The 18,979-nt window shown below is 32.3% G+C and overlaps 1 protein-coding gene across 1 annotated transcript in view; it reads right to left on the bottom strand.

Moving 5' to 3' along the window:
* The window catches only part of cert (ceramide transfer protein), a gene marked incomplete at its 5' end in the record, with an annotated part of 63,889 nt that overhangs the window by 8,408 nt on the left and 36,502 nt on the right, over window positions 1-18,979 (bottom strand). Inside the window, one exon of the mRNA XM_088278319.1 lies at window positions 375-566. Coding sequence (XP_088134445.1) covers window positions 375-566 — 192 coding nt within the window. The remainder of the gene's footprint in view (window positions 1-374; window positions 567-18,979) is intronic.

The raw sequence follows: 18,979 nt of genomic DNA, 5'->3' as shown, positions 1-18,979 counted from the left end.
AAAAGTATTTTTGTAAATAATAAAAACGCAAATATTTCTTGTTTTTTAATTTAAAGAAAATAACTATAGTATTTTTAAAAGTCAAATGTAATAAATTGTCGCGGTATTAAAAGACCTGTGGAATTTTTGCAAAAAGTTTTTTACTATTTAATCCAATTAAACCAGTACATCAGTGTTGTTATCCTTATCAATATATCGTTGTCATACACGAGAAAGTGACCAACTAACAAAACGTAAAATGTTCAGGAAAGCCATGTAAGTCACTTTTATTACACTGTAATAAATTAAATAGTAAAAAATCAATTAGCAATGCAATTTCTTGGTACTTAAACTTAAAGTAGTAGGTTAAAATAAAATAAAAAGTAGTAGGTTACCTCTGGCCAAAGGGGGTGTTTAAGCAGGGGCGCACAGGGTGTGACGGCGTCCCGCTGCTCCAGGGGCGGAGCGGGCGGGCGTGTGCCGGGCGGGCGCGCCAGGCGGGCGCTCCTCTCCTCCTCGATCCGGTCCAGCCCTGTTTCCACGGCATCATAAAACTCGTCTTCTGGTAATGTGGAGTGGGGTCCTTCCTGAAAGGGAAAATTAATGTTTAGCTATGGCCAGATTTTTTTCTTCTAGTTGATTTCTGAATGCCATGGCATTAAGGCTACTGCAGTGGATTTACGGTGTTTTATCCCAATCATTCTTTTGAGAGTGAAACATAATCGCGAAGAAAAAATGGTACAAAAGCAATTTTTATAGAGTATTAAGCAGGATCCGACAACACATTTAAGGGGAAGAAAAATCCATATCTGTTAAGTTTCGGCATTCGGAAAACAAAAATAAAATTTATTGAAAAATGTTAAATTTTTTAAAAATCTTTCGTATGTAAATATTTCACAATTTATTTTTACAGTAATATTTTATAAAATAAATAAAACTTTTTTAAATTCATATTTATTTTTGATACTTTTTTCCAATCGGTTTTGACAAGCACCTTTTCATCACCAGGGATGTATACGTACTTACGAATGTTACTTTAGTAAGTTTAAGTATTATTATTTTATAATATGTGCTGCAGCAGGTACCATCAAAAAGTTTCAAGAAAATAATATTTTAATATTCATCTTTAATGCATAATTGTCTTTATTGGTTAATTACTCAATGTCAAGATTTTTTTAATAATATTAATATAAAACTTGCTTTGGTCTTGACATAATTTTATCTGCATATTATATGGTAAATGAGCTACATGTATTTAGAATTTTGCACCAATACGTTTATAGATGAAAATTGTACACGCGTAAATATTTGATAATAAATTCGCCGGATATGTCCCGCGCTTCGATACGTTTCGAATCCGGATCCCAAATTCGGACTTTCGAATCCGTTTGAAAATCCGGATCGCAAATTCAAATTTTCGAATCAGTTCGAAAATTCAGATCATTCGACTTTCGGACTTTCGAATCCGTTTGAAAATGGGAACCGTATCTCCGTCGCCTCATAGGAGGGCGCGTTAACGCAAGAACGTTTGGGAAATTGTGATCTAATCACCTTATTTCTTAAACAAAAACGACACAATTTCCTTAAGTGATTATAAAGTTAAAACTGCCACATTAGGAGGCCTTGGGTAACACGCGCCATTAGCCGCGATATTGAATGACAATGTAAACAGTTTCAAGCCGTGAAAATTGTACGAGCCCAAATTGACTCCGCAGTCGGCCGATTATAAAAACAATCACCGATTTAATTGATTGACGGCGCGGAAAAACAAAATTAAGGCGTAAAATTACATGGACATTTTCATCGAACATTGTTATTTGATTGCCTCGAATGACCGAGATTTACAAACACGCAAATAAAAAATAAAATAACACAAAAACTAATTTGTTTATCGATTAATAAAATTGATCACAATTCCCCACGAGATCCAAAAAAATAAAAGCTGATTATTCTGGAGATAATAAAATAAAATGTGCTGAATTTGGTTTGTGTTATTCTTTTAAATCTTATTTTTAGTATTAATAAAGTTGTGTTTGTGCGCCTCTGTAGTGTAGCGATTACAGACAGCGTTTGGTTACCATGCCGGAGGTCCCGGCTTCGAGTCCCAGAAGATCAAAAATAAATATAAGTGGTTTTTTTTTCACTTAATATTTATTCAACATTACCCCGGACCGGTACCTGAAGCTTAATCTTGCCTTCATATAATCAACGATCAAATTAATATAGCATAAAATTGAGAATAATGCACTCACTCCTTTCAACAACGTCATATATCAAAAAACTTGATTTTTCTGGAGATCGTTTTTAAAGTTTAAAAATATAACAAAATGTATTCAAAATAAATGTCAAGCCACTTATTGAACTTTTTACTGTACCTTTTTAGGTAAAACCTGAAGGTTTTTTCTCCATTTGAAAAATATTAAGTATATTTTTTTTTAAATAATTAAAATAATAGTAAATATTTTCTTCAAAATGCAAAACAACACTTTCTGCCCTGTAGCGGGTAAATATTAAGTTAAAAATATGCCGCTTTCGCTGGGATATAATACATTTTCTGGGCATTCCGAAAATATGCACAACTGAAAATTGACGATTTTTGATATATGACGTTGTTGAAAGGAGTGAGCGATATGGGGGATTTCAATTCCCCTATTAGACGTGGCTAGGTTAAACAAACTTGTCGCGTATAGTGACGTCGTGTGAACAAACCGCCCCCTCTTCACCGGGAGTAACATATAATAGTGTGATAGTATTAGATAAGGGCATAGAAAACTATATTTGGAAAGCAAACTACCTGTCCATTAATAGTCAGCTATGACAGCGCGCCAACAAAGGGCCTTGATTTGTGTATGGAAAAATTAAGGAGGTAGGTACTGCCGCCACCATTTCGACCAAGCACACAAAGAACCAATATTATTCCATACTTTTTAATTTATAAGAATCTCTTTAAAAATATGAATCCGGCTATTATTTATTCACACTGATTGAAAAGGTGGGTGGTTTCAAATTTTCGAAAGCAAACTAAACACAATTATAGCGTCGATAATTCAATTTCAAACTTTTGAGGTGTTTTAATAAAAAGTTAAAACACCGCAACATACGAAATTATGGCGCATGACGCCATATTCTTTCTGGCACGTCGCTCACTCCTTTCAACAACGTCATATGTCAAAAAACTTGATTTTTCAGGGGATCGTTTTTAAAGTTTAAGAATATAATGAAATGTTATAAAAATTAATATCAAGCCACTTTACTGAACTTTTTACTGTGCAACAGGTCTTTTTAGGTAAAACCTGAAGGTTTTTTCTCCATTTGAAAAATATTTAGAATATTTAAAAAAAATTATTGAACAATACATTTACTTCAAAATGCAAAAACAACACTTTCTGCCCTGTAGCGGGTAAATATTAAGTTTAAAATATGCTGCTTTTGCTGGGATAAAGTAAATTTTCTTGGCATTCCAAAAACATGCACACCTGAAAATTAACGATTTTTGATATATGACGTTGTTGAAAGGAGTGGGCGATGTGTATTTTGGTCTGTATAGATTCATTGCATATGATAATCGGTTTTGTCTGATAAAGGTTTCTATTTACTGCCTTGGCATATATTGGTACGTTGTTTCCCATATACATATGTATTAGTTTTATCATCATCAAAGAACATATTTATTTAGAAAAAATAAAATAAAAATTAAATAGGTTAAACCATCAATAGATCATAAACACAAATCTCATATCGATGAAAATAAATAGGCTCAGAACGACGTAGATATTTTTACGTTTCTTTATGACAATAAAATTAAAATAAAACAATAATACGTTCAAAATGTGGACCATAGAATTTCCACAAATTCTACTACGACTGATACAACAACAAAAAAACAGTAACGTATCTACAAAACTTTAAAACAAACCATCACGCCACTTCCCAAAGAGTTAAGCAGAAAAGACAAACCATGCCATTGTGTCTATGTAAACAAACTTCGCCTCTTCTAAATTGATGCATTTACAATTACATTATTCTGTGAGGTGAATGTAGTTGGAAGTAGAAACGGAGGAAGGCCGAGGAAAACTTGGCATTATCAAGTGGTTCGAATACTTGAAAGCGCACAGGTCAGGAGAGAATAATCGGCGGGCATGTATGAGGTGATGCATGAATGTGGAAGAGGCGAAAATTGTTTGCAAAGACAGATTGGTGTGGCGTTCTATTCTACCCCTGCGGAGAAGTAGCGTGATGGTTAATTGTTTTTTTGTTCTTTTTTTTTCAATATGTACATGGATTGATTTACTATATCGCCTTTCAAAGTTTCCTAATTGTAAGGAATGTTGGTTACATATTGGTGACAGCAACATAGCCGCAATCGTGGGCATACCCCGGCACATAAAATTAAAATGAAATTAGGTTTCAAAACAAAATTTCATTTTAATTCTTACGAAATAGAACGAATGTTTTAATTATTGTTTTTAGTTCGATTATAACGAGCGTAGAGGAAAAATTGCAACACACAGATCCATAATGACCTGGCCTTACACTCTGTAAACTATGGCACCCCTACGGTACCCGCCCCCGCCCCAAGCTGCCCCAGTTAGCGGCACCGCGGACCACTTTAAAAGCACGCGAGGGTCAATTCAACATAATGTACCAATTAAAAAGCACAACCTTTCAATACGACAATAGACGATATTGTTTAAAAAATCAAATGAAAAACTTGCGGTTTAAAAAAATTAAGAAAAGAGAAATATTTGTGTTTTTATTATTTACACAAATATTTCAATTTCATACTATTTCTGTGAGCCTAAGCGGCTCAATATTAGAAATAGGTATCAAATTGTGGTAGAGTCGGTTCGAGCCGAGAAACTCTAACTAACCAAAGAGTCCGCGACACTAACCACGGGACCACAACCCGACTGAATTATATGAATTGTTGGCACCATCGAAGAACTTAGTGCCATATTTTATATTTGAAGCAATAACTTTGTGATTTTCCATTTTATAATTAAAATACAACTTTATTTTAAAATCACTATAAATATTTAATTATAAGTTAATTATAATGTCTACCATATCTACCTTGAAAAAAAGCGGTTAGCTTTGAAACCGGTAGCATTATAATTAAGTTATAATAAAATAAAATATAATTACAGTATTTTAAAACTAAGGTATATTTCAATTATAGTTAGTACTAGCTATGCCTGCCCTACACGTTGCTGTGGCTCAGTCTAGTTAAATGGAAAATAAAGAAAACAGAAAGCACAAGTATCAGGACACACTCAAAAATGTTTTTTCTTTAATGTGTTTAATTCTTATTAACAATCAAACGTTATAAAGTACATATTAGAAATAAAACATTGAAAAAATCCTAGTAACTTTTTATTTAAAAAAAATGCACTAGAGCTGATCATTTTAATTGTGTGTGTATATATAACCCTCCGTAATATAATGGTCACCACGCTCGGCTACCATACTGAAGATCTTGGTTTCGATACCCAGGGGGGGGGTCAAATAAATACAAGTGAATTTATTTATTCAATATTACTCTGGACTGGCACTGGCTGATCACCTTTCCTTCGTGTGTTAACGATCAAGATGTCACTGCATTTATATGATGCAGTTACCTATGCACCACCGGGTGCGTATGAAGGTTTAGCTTTATAGTATTGGGAGGCTGTCACTATTATTTGAATGCAATATTCAACTCATTCAAAGTAAAATAAAGGTTTGATATGTAAAAAAAAGTTCGTAGTTAACAAGAAATTAATTGATATGAATAATAAAAGAAAACATGAATGATCTAATATTTTCGGGATATTCATATTCAATTAAGTGCAATAGTAAATAATAACCAAACCCTTATCCGCACCCCAATGGTGCATAGGGCACTGTGTCATATAAACTCAGTGTTGTCTTGATCGTTTACACATGAAGGAAAGGTGATCAGCCCTCCGCTTCAGGTACCAGTCCATGGTAATGTTGAATAAATATTACAGTGAAAAAATCACTTATATTTTATTTTCCCCCCTTGAGAATCGAACCCGGGACCTCCAGAACGGTAGCCGAGCGTGCTGACCATTACACTACGGAGGTGGACAAAATTTAAATAATGGGTAATAAATTTATTTTGATTTGTGCTGTTACTATTATATCCACCCAGCAAAATGCGACAACTCAACCCTAAATTAATTGGTGACAAAATGTACCCAACAATTCGACCACGATACAAATCAATCGATTGAGTGGATGCTAGATTACTCAGTTTATTAAAAAAAAAGGTAAAATCAGTCATGCTTTAATCAATTTCCATCAAACAAAGAATGGGTATATTTTTTCGAGTTATTCTGAGCTGCTATAAAACTTGAGAGAACTAGCTGGATTATTACATCTGGCAATACAAAGATACGAAGTCGAAAGGTGCAAGCGAATGCTGGTGTCCCGTTTTAGGACTCATATAAATAGTGAGTGATTTCTACTTTGGTTTCGTTTCAGGGATGCACACTTTTGTGAAATTAAGCACTTCAGTCACGCGATTTGGCAGATATTAGTACAACTTGGACTCACCCTTTACGTCAAAGTACTCCCTATTCCTAAGGTAAATTGGTCCCAAAGGGTTATTTATCAAATCATTTGTATATTATTAATAAATTAATTAATATAAATAAATTTCATTAATAGATTCCGCAGCCACATTGTGGTAAAATCTATGCATTTTTAATTTAAGTTTTACTTAGTAAATACCACTTTTCTTAAAATCTAATGTGACACGCGATTCGATGCATTCTGCATCATTTTCAAACACCGTATGTGAAGCTAATTCTAAAATTTAGAGTTGGGTCTTTGGGACGTTGAAGGTTGAAGATTTTTAAAGTAAAACTTAAATCAAAAATTAATTTAAAATACAGTTTATGCATATTGTCACGAGATATAATCTATTAATTACAACATTTACTGATTGAAATTTTAATATCGTGTTATTTGAAAATTTTATAATGTTCAGGAAAACTCAGAAATTAGCGCGAGTTTTTATTGTAGCATAAATATATTTTCGCGATAAAAATTTTAATAACCATGTTCAGATTAATTTTTTCAAACAAAAGTAACAGTCGTCCTACTTTGACTACATTACCCTCACAGATTCATGTGACATTAAAGTATCAACGAGTACTTAATATAACCATTATTTATATAAACATTATCGTATTCTTCTGTGTTCATTCCTCATTAGTGAGGGTTGTGACCCTTATGGTAGCAATGACTCTTTTTCATTTATCCCTTAACTGCGCTGCACGTAGCGCTTGTATTTATTTATATATATATAAATAAAAACGTAGATTTTCACTTCTTAAAAAACTTAAATCTTTTAAACTATTTGATTGATTGACTTAGAAATTTTACCTGCTACAGGTTAAAACATGTTATTTTTTAATACATTTTGCCACAATGGCAGCACCCTCTATTGAACATAATACCAACCCATATAGCTGTGTGCTGTGTACCTATATATATTTTGTACAAGAGTTTAATAACAAAATAAATCAAACATATATAATTTTGAGTAAAATAATTATTTACACTGCATATCACAAAGTTTTGTGATATTTGAAATCGATCAAAATTGTAGTACGTGGAAAATGTGGACACAGGAAATATTGTATATAACACCAACAGTAAAATGGATGACATAATTATAAAATCAACTTACAAATTTTCTGCGAAATCCATGAAAAATTCTCGAAGTCGCTACGACAGCCATTTTCTTGTTTTCAGTATTAAAATTACTTAGAAGCTATCAGCAAACAAAGAAGAAATCACGACACGCTCTTTACACGACACTTTTAAATAATGTTTCTAGAAATCACAATTTATTGTTTATTTTCAATTGTTTTTTTATAGCATTTGACGATTCATACCACTCGAAACACTAAACACGTCCTTTGAGTGATGCTAAAGTTGAATATTTTGTTATTACATACATTTTTATATAAAAAAATGTCATAAAAATGGGTATATTACGTATTACCTTTAATATCTAATTTACTAAGTATCTACATCATGAATATTTCAATTTACATACATAAACTAAAAAGGTCAATATAGATGTGTAATGTATAACTTGAAAAAAACACATGCTAATTACAAAACGTTTACGGTGAATAAGTTATAAAGATTTTGTTATTTATTAATTAGCAAAGGAACGACCCCTGCGATAATTTTGAATGACGAAATTTAAAAGACCGAGCGTCGAATTGCTACGAATGACGTACATAGATATCAAGATGTGCTGAAGGTCCCGGGTTCGATTCCCAGGAGATTCAAATAAATACTTAAGTGATTTTTCACATTAATATTAACATATCATTACACTAAACTAGTACCTGAAGCGCTGGGCTGATCAACTTTCCTTCGCGTATTTAACGGTCAAAATAACACTGTTCATATTAGATGCAGTGCCCATTGTACCATTGGGTGCGGATAAGGGTTAGAAGAAGAAAGTATTATTGATATTAAAAAAGAGTCCCAAGTCAATCCCACATCCTGTAATTCAGACGGGGATAATTACTGACAAATTGTGAGCGATCATTAAGTGTGGACTTTCTGTACACAATCTTTTTTTTTTTACAACGAAATGTGTTTTATTATTTACAAAAATACTTCAATTTCATACTATTTCTGTGAGCCTATGCGGCTTATTTTTAGAAATAGGTATCAAATTGTGATAGATTGGGTTCAAACCGAGAAATGACTGATGATCTGCGACACTAACCATGGGAAAATGTCCTGTTTAATACTCAATATAAGTATGTACTGACGATGATCCGTTTAACTATTGACGACCTACCCCCTTTATGAATATTTATCGCAACAAGAATATCAGGCGACAGACTAGCCTAGACTCTATAGTTATGAAAATTATCTCGCTGGACGAGTGCGCATTTGAGTTTTAAAAATCTCCACCGAAAGCTTAGTACCTGGAAGCCTTGCAATAATATTTAATCGCTTGCTAAAATAATATTATTATTAATCCCATTTATCAACCAAACAGAAAAGAAAAACGAGCATGATTCATCAAACAATTAATCAGAATTCATACATAAAATGTTTAAATAAAACTCTGATTTTTAGATTCTACTAATTTGTATTTTTCTATTAAAAACACATTCAATTTGTGACAATTGTTTCGCCTTGTTATTGTATTTTCAAACTAATGACATTAGTTTGAAAATGCCATCACAAGCCGAAACAATTATCTCAAATTTTATATGTTTTTAGTAATAAAATACAAGTTTGTAGATTCTAAAAATCGTTGTATTATTTTAACATTGAATATATAAATTGTAATGGAGTTCTACAAATTAAATGCCAAATCTATAAATTTATTAATCAGAACGTAATCGGGCTCTAACGATGATTTTTTCTGCTATGGTAAAGAAAAAATTGTTTTAGAAATTTCAAAAGAATACGAAATTTCATATCGATAAAACGAAGGGAGTGACTGAAAAATACTATCGTTTTGGCGATAAGTCGATACCCCGTAGTTATAAAAACCAGCAAATTAAATAATAATTTTGTTACTTCATTATTCGCAAAATATTTAACCTTTTATATCTATTATTCACGATTACTAAATAAATAAATAAATATTCCGTTACTAAATAAAAATATAAAATATCGGAAATGTTCGTTATTGTTTCTAAATTAAATTGATAATGTATTCATATTAATTTTTAATAATTTTCTAAATATACAAATTTCTCCAGGAATTCTAAACACGCATATGCTGAATATTCCTAATCAGCAGGTTTATTCAAATGACAGTTGCACAATAAACCGACATAATGAGCAAAATCAGCATATATATAATATATGCTGATTTTGCTATATATAATATTGATATATGCATATATATAATATTGCAGCATATATTGAATATATAATATATCATCAAAATATTTAAGAAATTATTTTTGTAAAAAAGTGGATATTCTTGCAGTGTGCCTCAAAATTAATAAATAAAAGACAGATTCCAAAGAAATAATGCAGTTAATTTTTTTAAATAATCGAGTCATATAAAAATACAAAAAACATAAACCCTAAATAATATAAATTAAATTGATTTTTTGTACGCTAAAAGCATGGTTAACTTTATTAATTGTGTTATGGTAATATGTATAACACTCTCCATATCATTCATCGTTCACTTTATGTAATACCACTTTTTTAAGTTAATTTTTTAAATGGTATTACACAAAGTGAACGATGAATGATAAGGAGAGTGTAAAATTAAATTTAGTAATTTTTGCACATTACAATATTATCTAGTTTAATTAGTTACACATGGGTAATTTCAACGCCAGAAACCCACACTTGCTCTAATTTGATACGCACGGACTTGACCATTTTAAAAAATGACCTCAATAGCGGGCTGTAGCGAAATGCCTGAATGCGTTTGAAGCAAAGCGTGCCCTTTATGTCTGGCCCGTGACGCACTTCCTCTTTGTTCCTTAACCTGAAGGCTAAGTCTATAGACATTTCGTCAACGTAAACGTCACGCCGTAAAATCCCGAAACCGAGACAGTTTGACAGGGAAAAACAATCCCGGCCAAAAAAAATTAGCCGTTCGTTTGTTTTGTTCTTATTTTCTTATGCACACGTCGTAAATTTCCCAGTTGACATTTTGCCGTCACAATTCAAAGAAGTCATAAATATCGTTAGCAAAATTACGGGCGATGGGAAAAATAAATAAAAACGATACGTATACAGATTGATAATTTTAAATTTAAACAACATATTTTGCAGAAAACTTATCCAAAACTGACATGTGTAAATACACCTTCCTTGTAATGTATCATATCGTGATGGGTACAACATATCACACATGTTATCCGAGTGTTTTAATCTAAAATGTTATAATTTTGTAACCCAAAGAGTTCTTCTTTTTGTGAAACTTCAAATACAATCTCTAATTTTCAGTTACATTTTTATACTAACAAGTATTCATCAGCTTCCACACACGTCTACTATATCGTCTTTATTTACCATAAAATTCTAAAAGCCTGATAAGGAGTACATCAATAAACCCGTCAAAGGTTATTTAGATATCGGAAGAAATTGTTTTTAAGGTTTATTATATTTACTCCGTGGGATTATCATAAACATGATGAAAACTCATTAAAAAACTCAACCCTTATTTTGATATACATACATATTAAGCACGTAGATTTATTTATTATAAAACACCAAAAAAATATTAGAGCATATCCAAAGTGAATTAAATTTCAATTCTGAAAATCAAAGGCCGTAATAAAAACCAAAATGGTTTATTTTAAATGAGAAAATTGGTGAAAATATCTAGATGTTTTGCTATTGGTAAAAAGGTACATAGTTTTTTTAGTTTTCTAATAACGTCGCCTTAATCAGTAAAGAGTCTAACTCCATCCGGGGTTAGTCGATACGAACGCAAAAATATAAATTAATCAATTTCAAAACTACACTTTGTGTTCCATATTATAAGAACATAGGCACAAAAACATAAGATGTATACTTTGTACATTAAATGTATTGTTAACTTTATGGTATGGTAATTTAACACTTTCCTTATCGTTCATCATTCACATTGTGTAACACCACTTAAAAGTACCACTTTTTAAGTGATATTACACAAAGCGCAAGATGAATGATAAGGTGAGTATTTTAATAAGATTTGCCCATTGGAGTTGAAATATAACATAGCGTCGGCGAGGTAGGTTCATGTGGCATACGCTTTATGACAAGCGCGCTTAAATGTCGGCGCCTTAAATTGATGTACGAATACCTATTATCTATTATAGCGCAGTAGTCTATTAAGAGCACAATGGGACTCTGACATTCCACTCCTTAAATGTCACAAATTGTATCACCATGTACCTACATTATTAGCTGCGTATAGTCACAGTAGCCAGTAGGGAATTAGCAATGTTCCATTGTCTTATTGAGTTATATTTTTATTATGATGATTTTTCTAATAAATAAATCGCACAATGGTTTGATATATAAATAACTGAGACATTACAAAGAGTTCTTAAAATAACATACTGCGAATTTATAAGTACCAGAATCATTGTTCCGAGAATACGTTTACGGTTTATAAAAATAGTTTTTTTTCACTGATTTTAGATTACACATTCAATAGTTCATGACTCGTGTCCTTCGAGTTACATTTAGGAGTAACTGCGCTATAAGCATCGACGCCATTTAGAAAATTAAAGTAACGTTCACTGTCACTGTATTAAGGAAAAATTAAAGCAAACACTTTTGTAGGGAAAGTGGCAAATTAAAACACGTACGTAAATGTACAAATAGGCTATTTGCCAAGTACATTTGAAATGGGATTTATTGAAATTAGATCATTGCTAATTTAAATCCTGATTTTTGGGACTTACACCCTGTTTCGCTAGGCGCCATTTCAACTAATACATAGCTATATTCAATATTAGGCTGAAAAAATGTAAATAATCAACCCAGTCGTGGAACCGATATTTTTGGACCTCTATTTGATGTGACATATACATGTAGGGATTATCATGATTTGACAATAATTGGATTTTTCTTTTTTAGTTCCGAGTATCGTCAAAAATGCAAAAATATTTATAAATACAGTATCTACTCAATGAATTAGGGCCACCCATTATTTTTTTGAATACTCTGAAATCTTTTGGATTATTACATTTATTTTACATAAATACTTTAAGTTTTTTATTGACATCTAATATCATGTATATTACCTTCAATAATATGTAAAATATACCTGGATTATTTAAGCGTTTACAAAATTTTAAACCCTTTTTCTGAGAAAGGTCCCTAATTAGCACAGGTAGACAGATAGTTGAAAGTTCAAAAAAAAGCCCTATCTCATTTATTAGTGAAGTTTCTTGAGTTCTGATTGTTGTTTTGTTCAGAGAGGTTATATAGTTATCGTGTCTTGTGAAAAAAACTTAATATTTAATTTTAGTTCATAAAGTATAATTTTTTTTTGTAAACACAAGTGTTTTTTTTGAAAAGGACAAAATGGGAAAAAGTAAAGACATTTCTGAGGAAAAAAAGTCTAGTGTTATAGTGCTACTGAAATTAGGAATACTATCTAATAGAGAAATTTCAAAAAAAGAAAACGTTTCTCGTCAAACAGTGGACAAAATTTCAAAATCAATAAAAAATCAGTCACCCGCCACCAGCAATCAGCGAAAGAACTGTCGTAAGATTAGAAAAACAACACCGAGGACTGATCAAAAAATCGTTCAAAGTGCCTTAGAAAACCGAAGTGCATCAGCAAAAACATTAAAAATAAAATTGGAAGAAGAGGGTATAAATATATCGGTATCAACACTGAGGCGACGTCTTTACGAAGTAAATCTGAAATGCAGGCGCCCTGTAAAAGTACCAAAATTGACACCACGAATGAAAGCGGATCGATTAAAATGGGCCAGGCTACATCGAAATTACTCGGTAGATGATTGGAAAAAGGTATTTATTTAAATTGAATTTTCAACATATCATTTTAGTCAATAAACTTATATATTTGAATTAAACTTAAATTTTCATTATTTTTCAGGTCATCTTTAGTGATGAGTGCCGGTTAGAAGCCGTGACAGAGAGCCGTCGATTCGTCAGGAGAACACCAATGGAACGTTACAATGAGGCCTGTGTGGTTAAAGTTATCAAACACCCCCCTGCAACAATGATATGGTCATGTATTATTAACAATTTACCTGGGCCGTTGTTTTTCGTGGAAGGAACAATGAACCAAAATTCCTATAAGCAGGTCCTCGAACGAATTTTATTGCCCTTCTACCATACACTCGACCCAACAGAAGGTCCATACACCTTCATGCAGGATGGGGCACCTTGCCACCGGGCTAAATCAATAATAAAAATTTTGTCTAACAAAAATCTGCCTTTGCTCCCCTGGCCTGGAAATTCTCCGGACCTTAATCCTATAGAAAACGTATGGAGCATGTTAAAAAATAAGGTATACTCATTCCCAAATCCGACAGTAGACTGTCTAAAAAAAAAAATTCAAAAAATTAGGTCAGAAGACGAAGAAATAAAAAACACGATAAAACAGTGCATTTTAAGTATGCCAAAAAGAATTGAGGCAGTTATTTCTGCCAAAGGTGGAAATAATAAATACTAACTATATTTATATGAAAATATATGCATAATTTAAGCGTAATAAAGTGTTCTTGTGTAAATAAAATTCAATGTTGTTTTATTCAAGGTTTTCTCTGAGTTATTCCTGTTTGAATTGAGAAATTGCGCGAAATTCTGCGTGGCCCTAATTCATTGAGTAGATACTGTACTTTCAACCTGAAGTAGAAAAAAGACAATTCAAAATAACGATTAGGGTAACAGGGTTCGAGTCCCGAAAATCCGAATGATGTATGATAGATGTACGAATCGTGAAATAAGGAAATAATGCAAGACTGAGATAAGCATTATCGATAAAAAATAAGAAAGGTGTGTTTAGATGGTTTGGACATGTGGAACGTATGAACGGAGTGAGAGAAAAACGGTTAAACAAATTTATGAGGCAAATGGAGTTGGAAAAAGAAGAAGAGGTAGACCGAAGAAAACATGGCATGATTAGTATGTCAAATACTTGAAAGTGGTCGGGTCGGAATAATCGGCGGGGTGTATGAGGAGATGCATTAATGCGGAAGAGGTGAAGAATGTTTGCAAAGGCAGAGTGGTGTGGCGTTCTATTCTCTCTGCGATGGTTAATGTGTTATACTAACAATGATCATGCCTAAAAGATAACAATCTTTCCCATACTATTTTTTAATTGGATGAGTCATTAACGTGACTCATATTTATTTATTTTAAAAAATGAAGGTTAGCAAAATCTGAATTTAGACTAAAAATGATTACACGTAATAGATAACTACCTTTCTCATGATGTTTTTGTTTATTAGAATGGGATGAATCAGTAACGTAACTCATATACCTTCTAGCAACAAAAAAATGAAGGTTAGCTTCAGCGTTAAATCATTTTTGTTCTGGAAAAAGATGTTGTACGGCGGAATCATACGCAGATATTATTATCAGAAAAATGTATGAATAAAAATATTTAAGCAAAAAATTGTTGTAAAAACAAAAAAAAAATAAAAGCACCCAACTGATCTAATTTCACTGACTCAGCATTCGTTAGCGTGTTTAAGGTTTCGAGTTCGATTCCCGACGGGATTAATAAAAGTGTTTTTATTTTACTCTAATTTAAATGTCATAGTTTCTGTATTTTGACAGTGAATGAATGATCATCTTGCCTTAATGGAATTAACAATTAAATTCAAACTGTATCGATCCGATGCCATGCCCTATAAAACATTAGGTGCAGATAAGATCAGAATGTTATGCATTTTTGTAATATGTATACAGTACAACCTCGACATAACGGACTTCTATTTAACGAACTTCTGATATTTCAATTCAAACCCTTATCCGCACCCCAATGGTGCATAGGGCACTGCATTATATAAACACAGTGTTACCTTGATCGTTAACACACGAAGGAAAGGTGATCAGCCCTCCGCTTCAGATACCAGTCCAGGGTAATATTGAATAAATATTAGAGTGAGAAAATAACTTTTATTTATTTGACCCCCCTGGGATTCGAACCCGGGACCTCCAGAACGGTAGCCGAGCGTGCTGACCATTACACCACGGAGGCGGACTTCTGATATAACGGACAAAAAATACCGTCAAATGTGAAACATTTTATAAAATACCGTCAAATTTTAAACGACCTGTTAATATTGTACATGCTTAAATTGACGTAAATTAAGCGGCCATGATAATCACAAATCATGTCTCAAAACTTCAAAAGTACAAAGAAAAGCAGATTCCTCTTTCAAAGTAGGAAAAAGTTTACCTAAAGCTAGCACGTCGATATCAAACAGAAACGTCACTTCACGACGAGTGTCCGAACACAATAAATAGAATTTTGTTTGTGTTTTGTATTATTTATTTATAACTAAATACAGTGTTCATATTTTCAACAAAACAAGTTTTTAAAATTTATTTTAAACCAGTTTTTATATAACGGACTTTTACGGACTCCCCTCTCCCCAATTAGTCCGTTATATCGAGGCTTTACTGTATAAGGAAAGGGTTATTTTTTCAGTTCAGAATTATAAAAAGAGAAAAATGCTGCGGAATTTTAATCAAGTTAGACTAGAAAATAATCAAGTATAAGTAAATAGATACCTAAGCTTTTTGAATACGAGTGTAGGTACCAATAATAGTATGTGGTACAATAACGTTACATTTGTTACTGTTCATCAAAAGAAAAGAATCGAAGGCGTTCAACTCACAGAACTTTTCGTGATATCACAAGCGTTGGATTCTTAGAAAACTATCGATCGAACAAACTGATTCGGTTTTATTAATTCCTTAACAATGAGATAATAATAACAGCCGAAAACAGTGTAAATATTGAAGTATTTTACACAAATCGCTCACTCCTTTCAAGAACGTCATAAATCAAAAATCGTCAATTTTCAGTTGTGCTTGTTTTCGGAATGCCCAGAAAATGTACTATATCCCAGCAAAAGAGGCATATTTTTAACTTAATATTTACGCGCTCCATGGTAGAAAATGTTTTTGCATTTTGAAGAAAAGGTATTGTTTAATTATTTTTTTAAATATACTAAATATTTTTCAAATGGTGAAAAAACCTTTAGGTTTTACCTAAAATAATCTGTTGCATAGTTAAAAGTTCAATAAGTGGCATGATATTTATTTTTATACTGTTATATTTTAAAACTTTAAAAACGTTCTGAAAAATCAAGGTTTTTTAATTTATGACGTTCTGAAAGGAGTGAGCGAAATATGTATTGACAAGTATGATAAAAAATCAATTATAATATGTTAAAATAGGAAAATTAGTGCATCATTTCAAAGAGAGTAAGTAAAGAAATTAAAGTATTTTACACAAAAATGTGTTGACAAGCGTAATAAAAAATCACTTCCATCTAAATTAATTTTATAATATTAAAAATATCAAAAACAAATGTTTTTTAAAAATGCAGAAGTAGTGCATCGTTTCAGTAAGACGTCATTTTTATAGTATTAAACGTAATTAATCATTCGTTATTTCGAATAAAATCGTTATGTTCACTTTAAATGGTTTTTCCAACTTGATTAGGTTTGTTGTTAAAACATTAACAGAAAGACCAATCACACTGTGCAGAAAAGATGTTTTTTTTTTGCAATTTTAATGGATAGTGTATAAGTTATACATATGTGTCGAACTTGCACGTATCTTGTATGGTCATAAAGTACTAGAAAAAAACTATACGGTTGTAATATTTTTATATTAATTTTACTGTTTTTTTTATAGAAAGCATAGTTTTTCCGACAGTCACAAACCACAACAAAATATTCAACAATAGCACGTTTTCAATATCAACGTATTTGATCATAACAAAACGCGACATCACCACTCCACTGACGATGCCCGTAACAACGAGACCCGGTCACTGGTTAAATGAAATAAATGTGGAAAAAACTATATATATGATGTTGTAATTTTACTATATTAATTGTGCCGATTTTTTTATATGGAAAGCATAAATTTCCGACAATCACAAACAATAACAAAATATTCAACAATCGAAGGTTTTCATATTCAACCTTAAATATGTTCAAAATAAATGTCAAAAAAACTATATACTTTTCATTTGATTAAATTATTTTACTGATTTTTTTTATATGCAAAGCATAGTTTTTCGACAATCACAAACCATAACAAAATATTTAAAAATAGCAAGTTTTCAACTTCAACATATTTAACAGTGACAAAACGCGACATTTACCTACAAACGTCACTAATAATTGCACCGATAACAGAACACAGTTATTCCAGCTGGGAAACGTTATCTTTCACGAAAACGGAATCGGATCCAAGTAAAGCACACGTACCGGAGCGACGTGCGATGCCGGTCGCCACCCGATGGATACTGATTGCGAACACAATTCGAGTTTTGATGTAAGTGATTCTGATTCGGCCGCGGCAGCCACATGGCCGATGACCACGGCACCGCGACGCCCGCGGCTCGAGAGCGTCGCGACGCGGCCGAGAGGAAATGACAGCCTGAAAGCGCTCGTTACTGTAGGCGGCGAAATGGTGAAATCGCAGGCGTGCCGAGAGTCGGTGCGTCACCAAACAGACAATGGATCGGTGATTGTTTTGACACGGAAACTAATAATCGATTTATATTGGCGGAAAAGGCTGGCAGGAGATCTACATAGAGTATAATTAAACAGATTTTTTAAAACTTAAATTAAAAATGGATAGATTTTACCACAAACTGACGAATCAATTAATGACAGCCTATGACGGTAGTAAAATATTCTTCTTCATCTTTGTTGAGATGTCAAAAAATAAAACGCAAAACTGATTAAATGGTGTTGTAAATTGACATCGTAACCAACAGTCATACAAAAAAATCAATCTATTTCCAACTCCCTGTATTCAGCAGTTAAAACCATCACATTCTCTATAAAATTATATCCTTGACGCATGTGTCGAAAGACCCAGAGAAAACATAACCAATTTCCTTAAAATACGCGATATTCAATAATTATTCACATCTGTAGTAACACGTTTGTTGTATTTTTGTTGCATTTTAAAAGCATTATCAAATTTACTAAATAAATTAAAGAAAGATTTATTTTAAATTGGTCTGGGTGTTTGTGGTGCATTTTTCACATTAACCTTCCCTATGCTTACTATCCTACATGCAGACAAGCCTCTAAAAGTAAATTGTGGTTTAGTAATATATCACCAGTTGTCCTGATGAGGGAATGGTTATTCCGAAACCGGTAACCGTAAAGTAGAGTTTTTGAGTGGTATTACACAAAGTGAACGATGAATGATAAAAATAATGTTAAAATATAAACGTTCTTCTTCTTCTTCTTTTTCTAGATCATAATGATCTGTTTGTGCCTCCGCTTGTAGCTCTTGAGATGT

The sequence above is a fragment of the Brachycentrus maculatus genome, unplaced genomic scaffold, assembly GCF_059751285.1.
Source record: "Brachycentrus maculatus isolate JH-2025_06_01 unplaced genomic scaffold, ASM5975128v1 h1tg000056l, whole genome shotgun sequence".
Classification (NCBI taxonomy): domain Eukaryota; kingdom Metazoa; phylum Arthropoda; class Insecta; order Trichoptera; family Brachycentridae; genus Brachycentrus; species Brachycentrus maculatus.
This window is presented reverse-complemented; position numbering and strand designations above follow the sequence as displayed.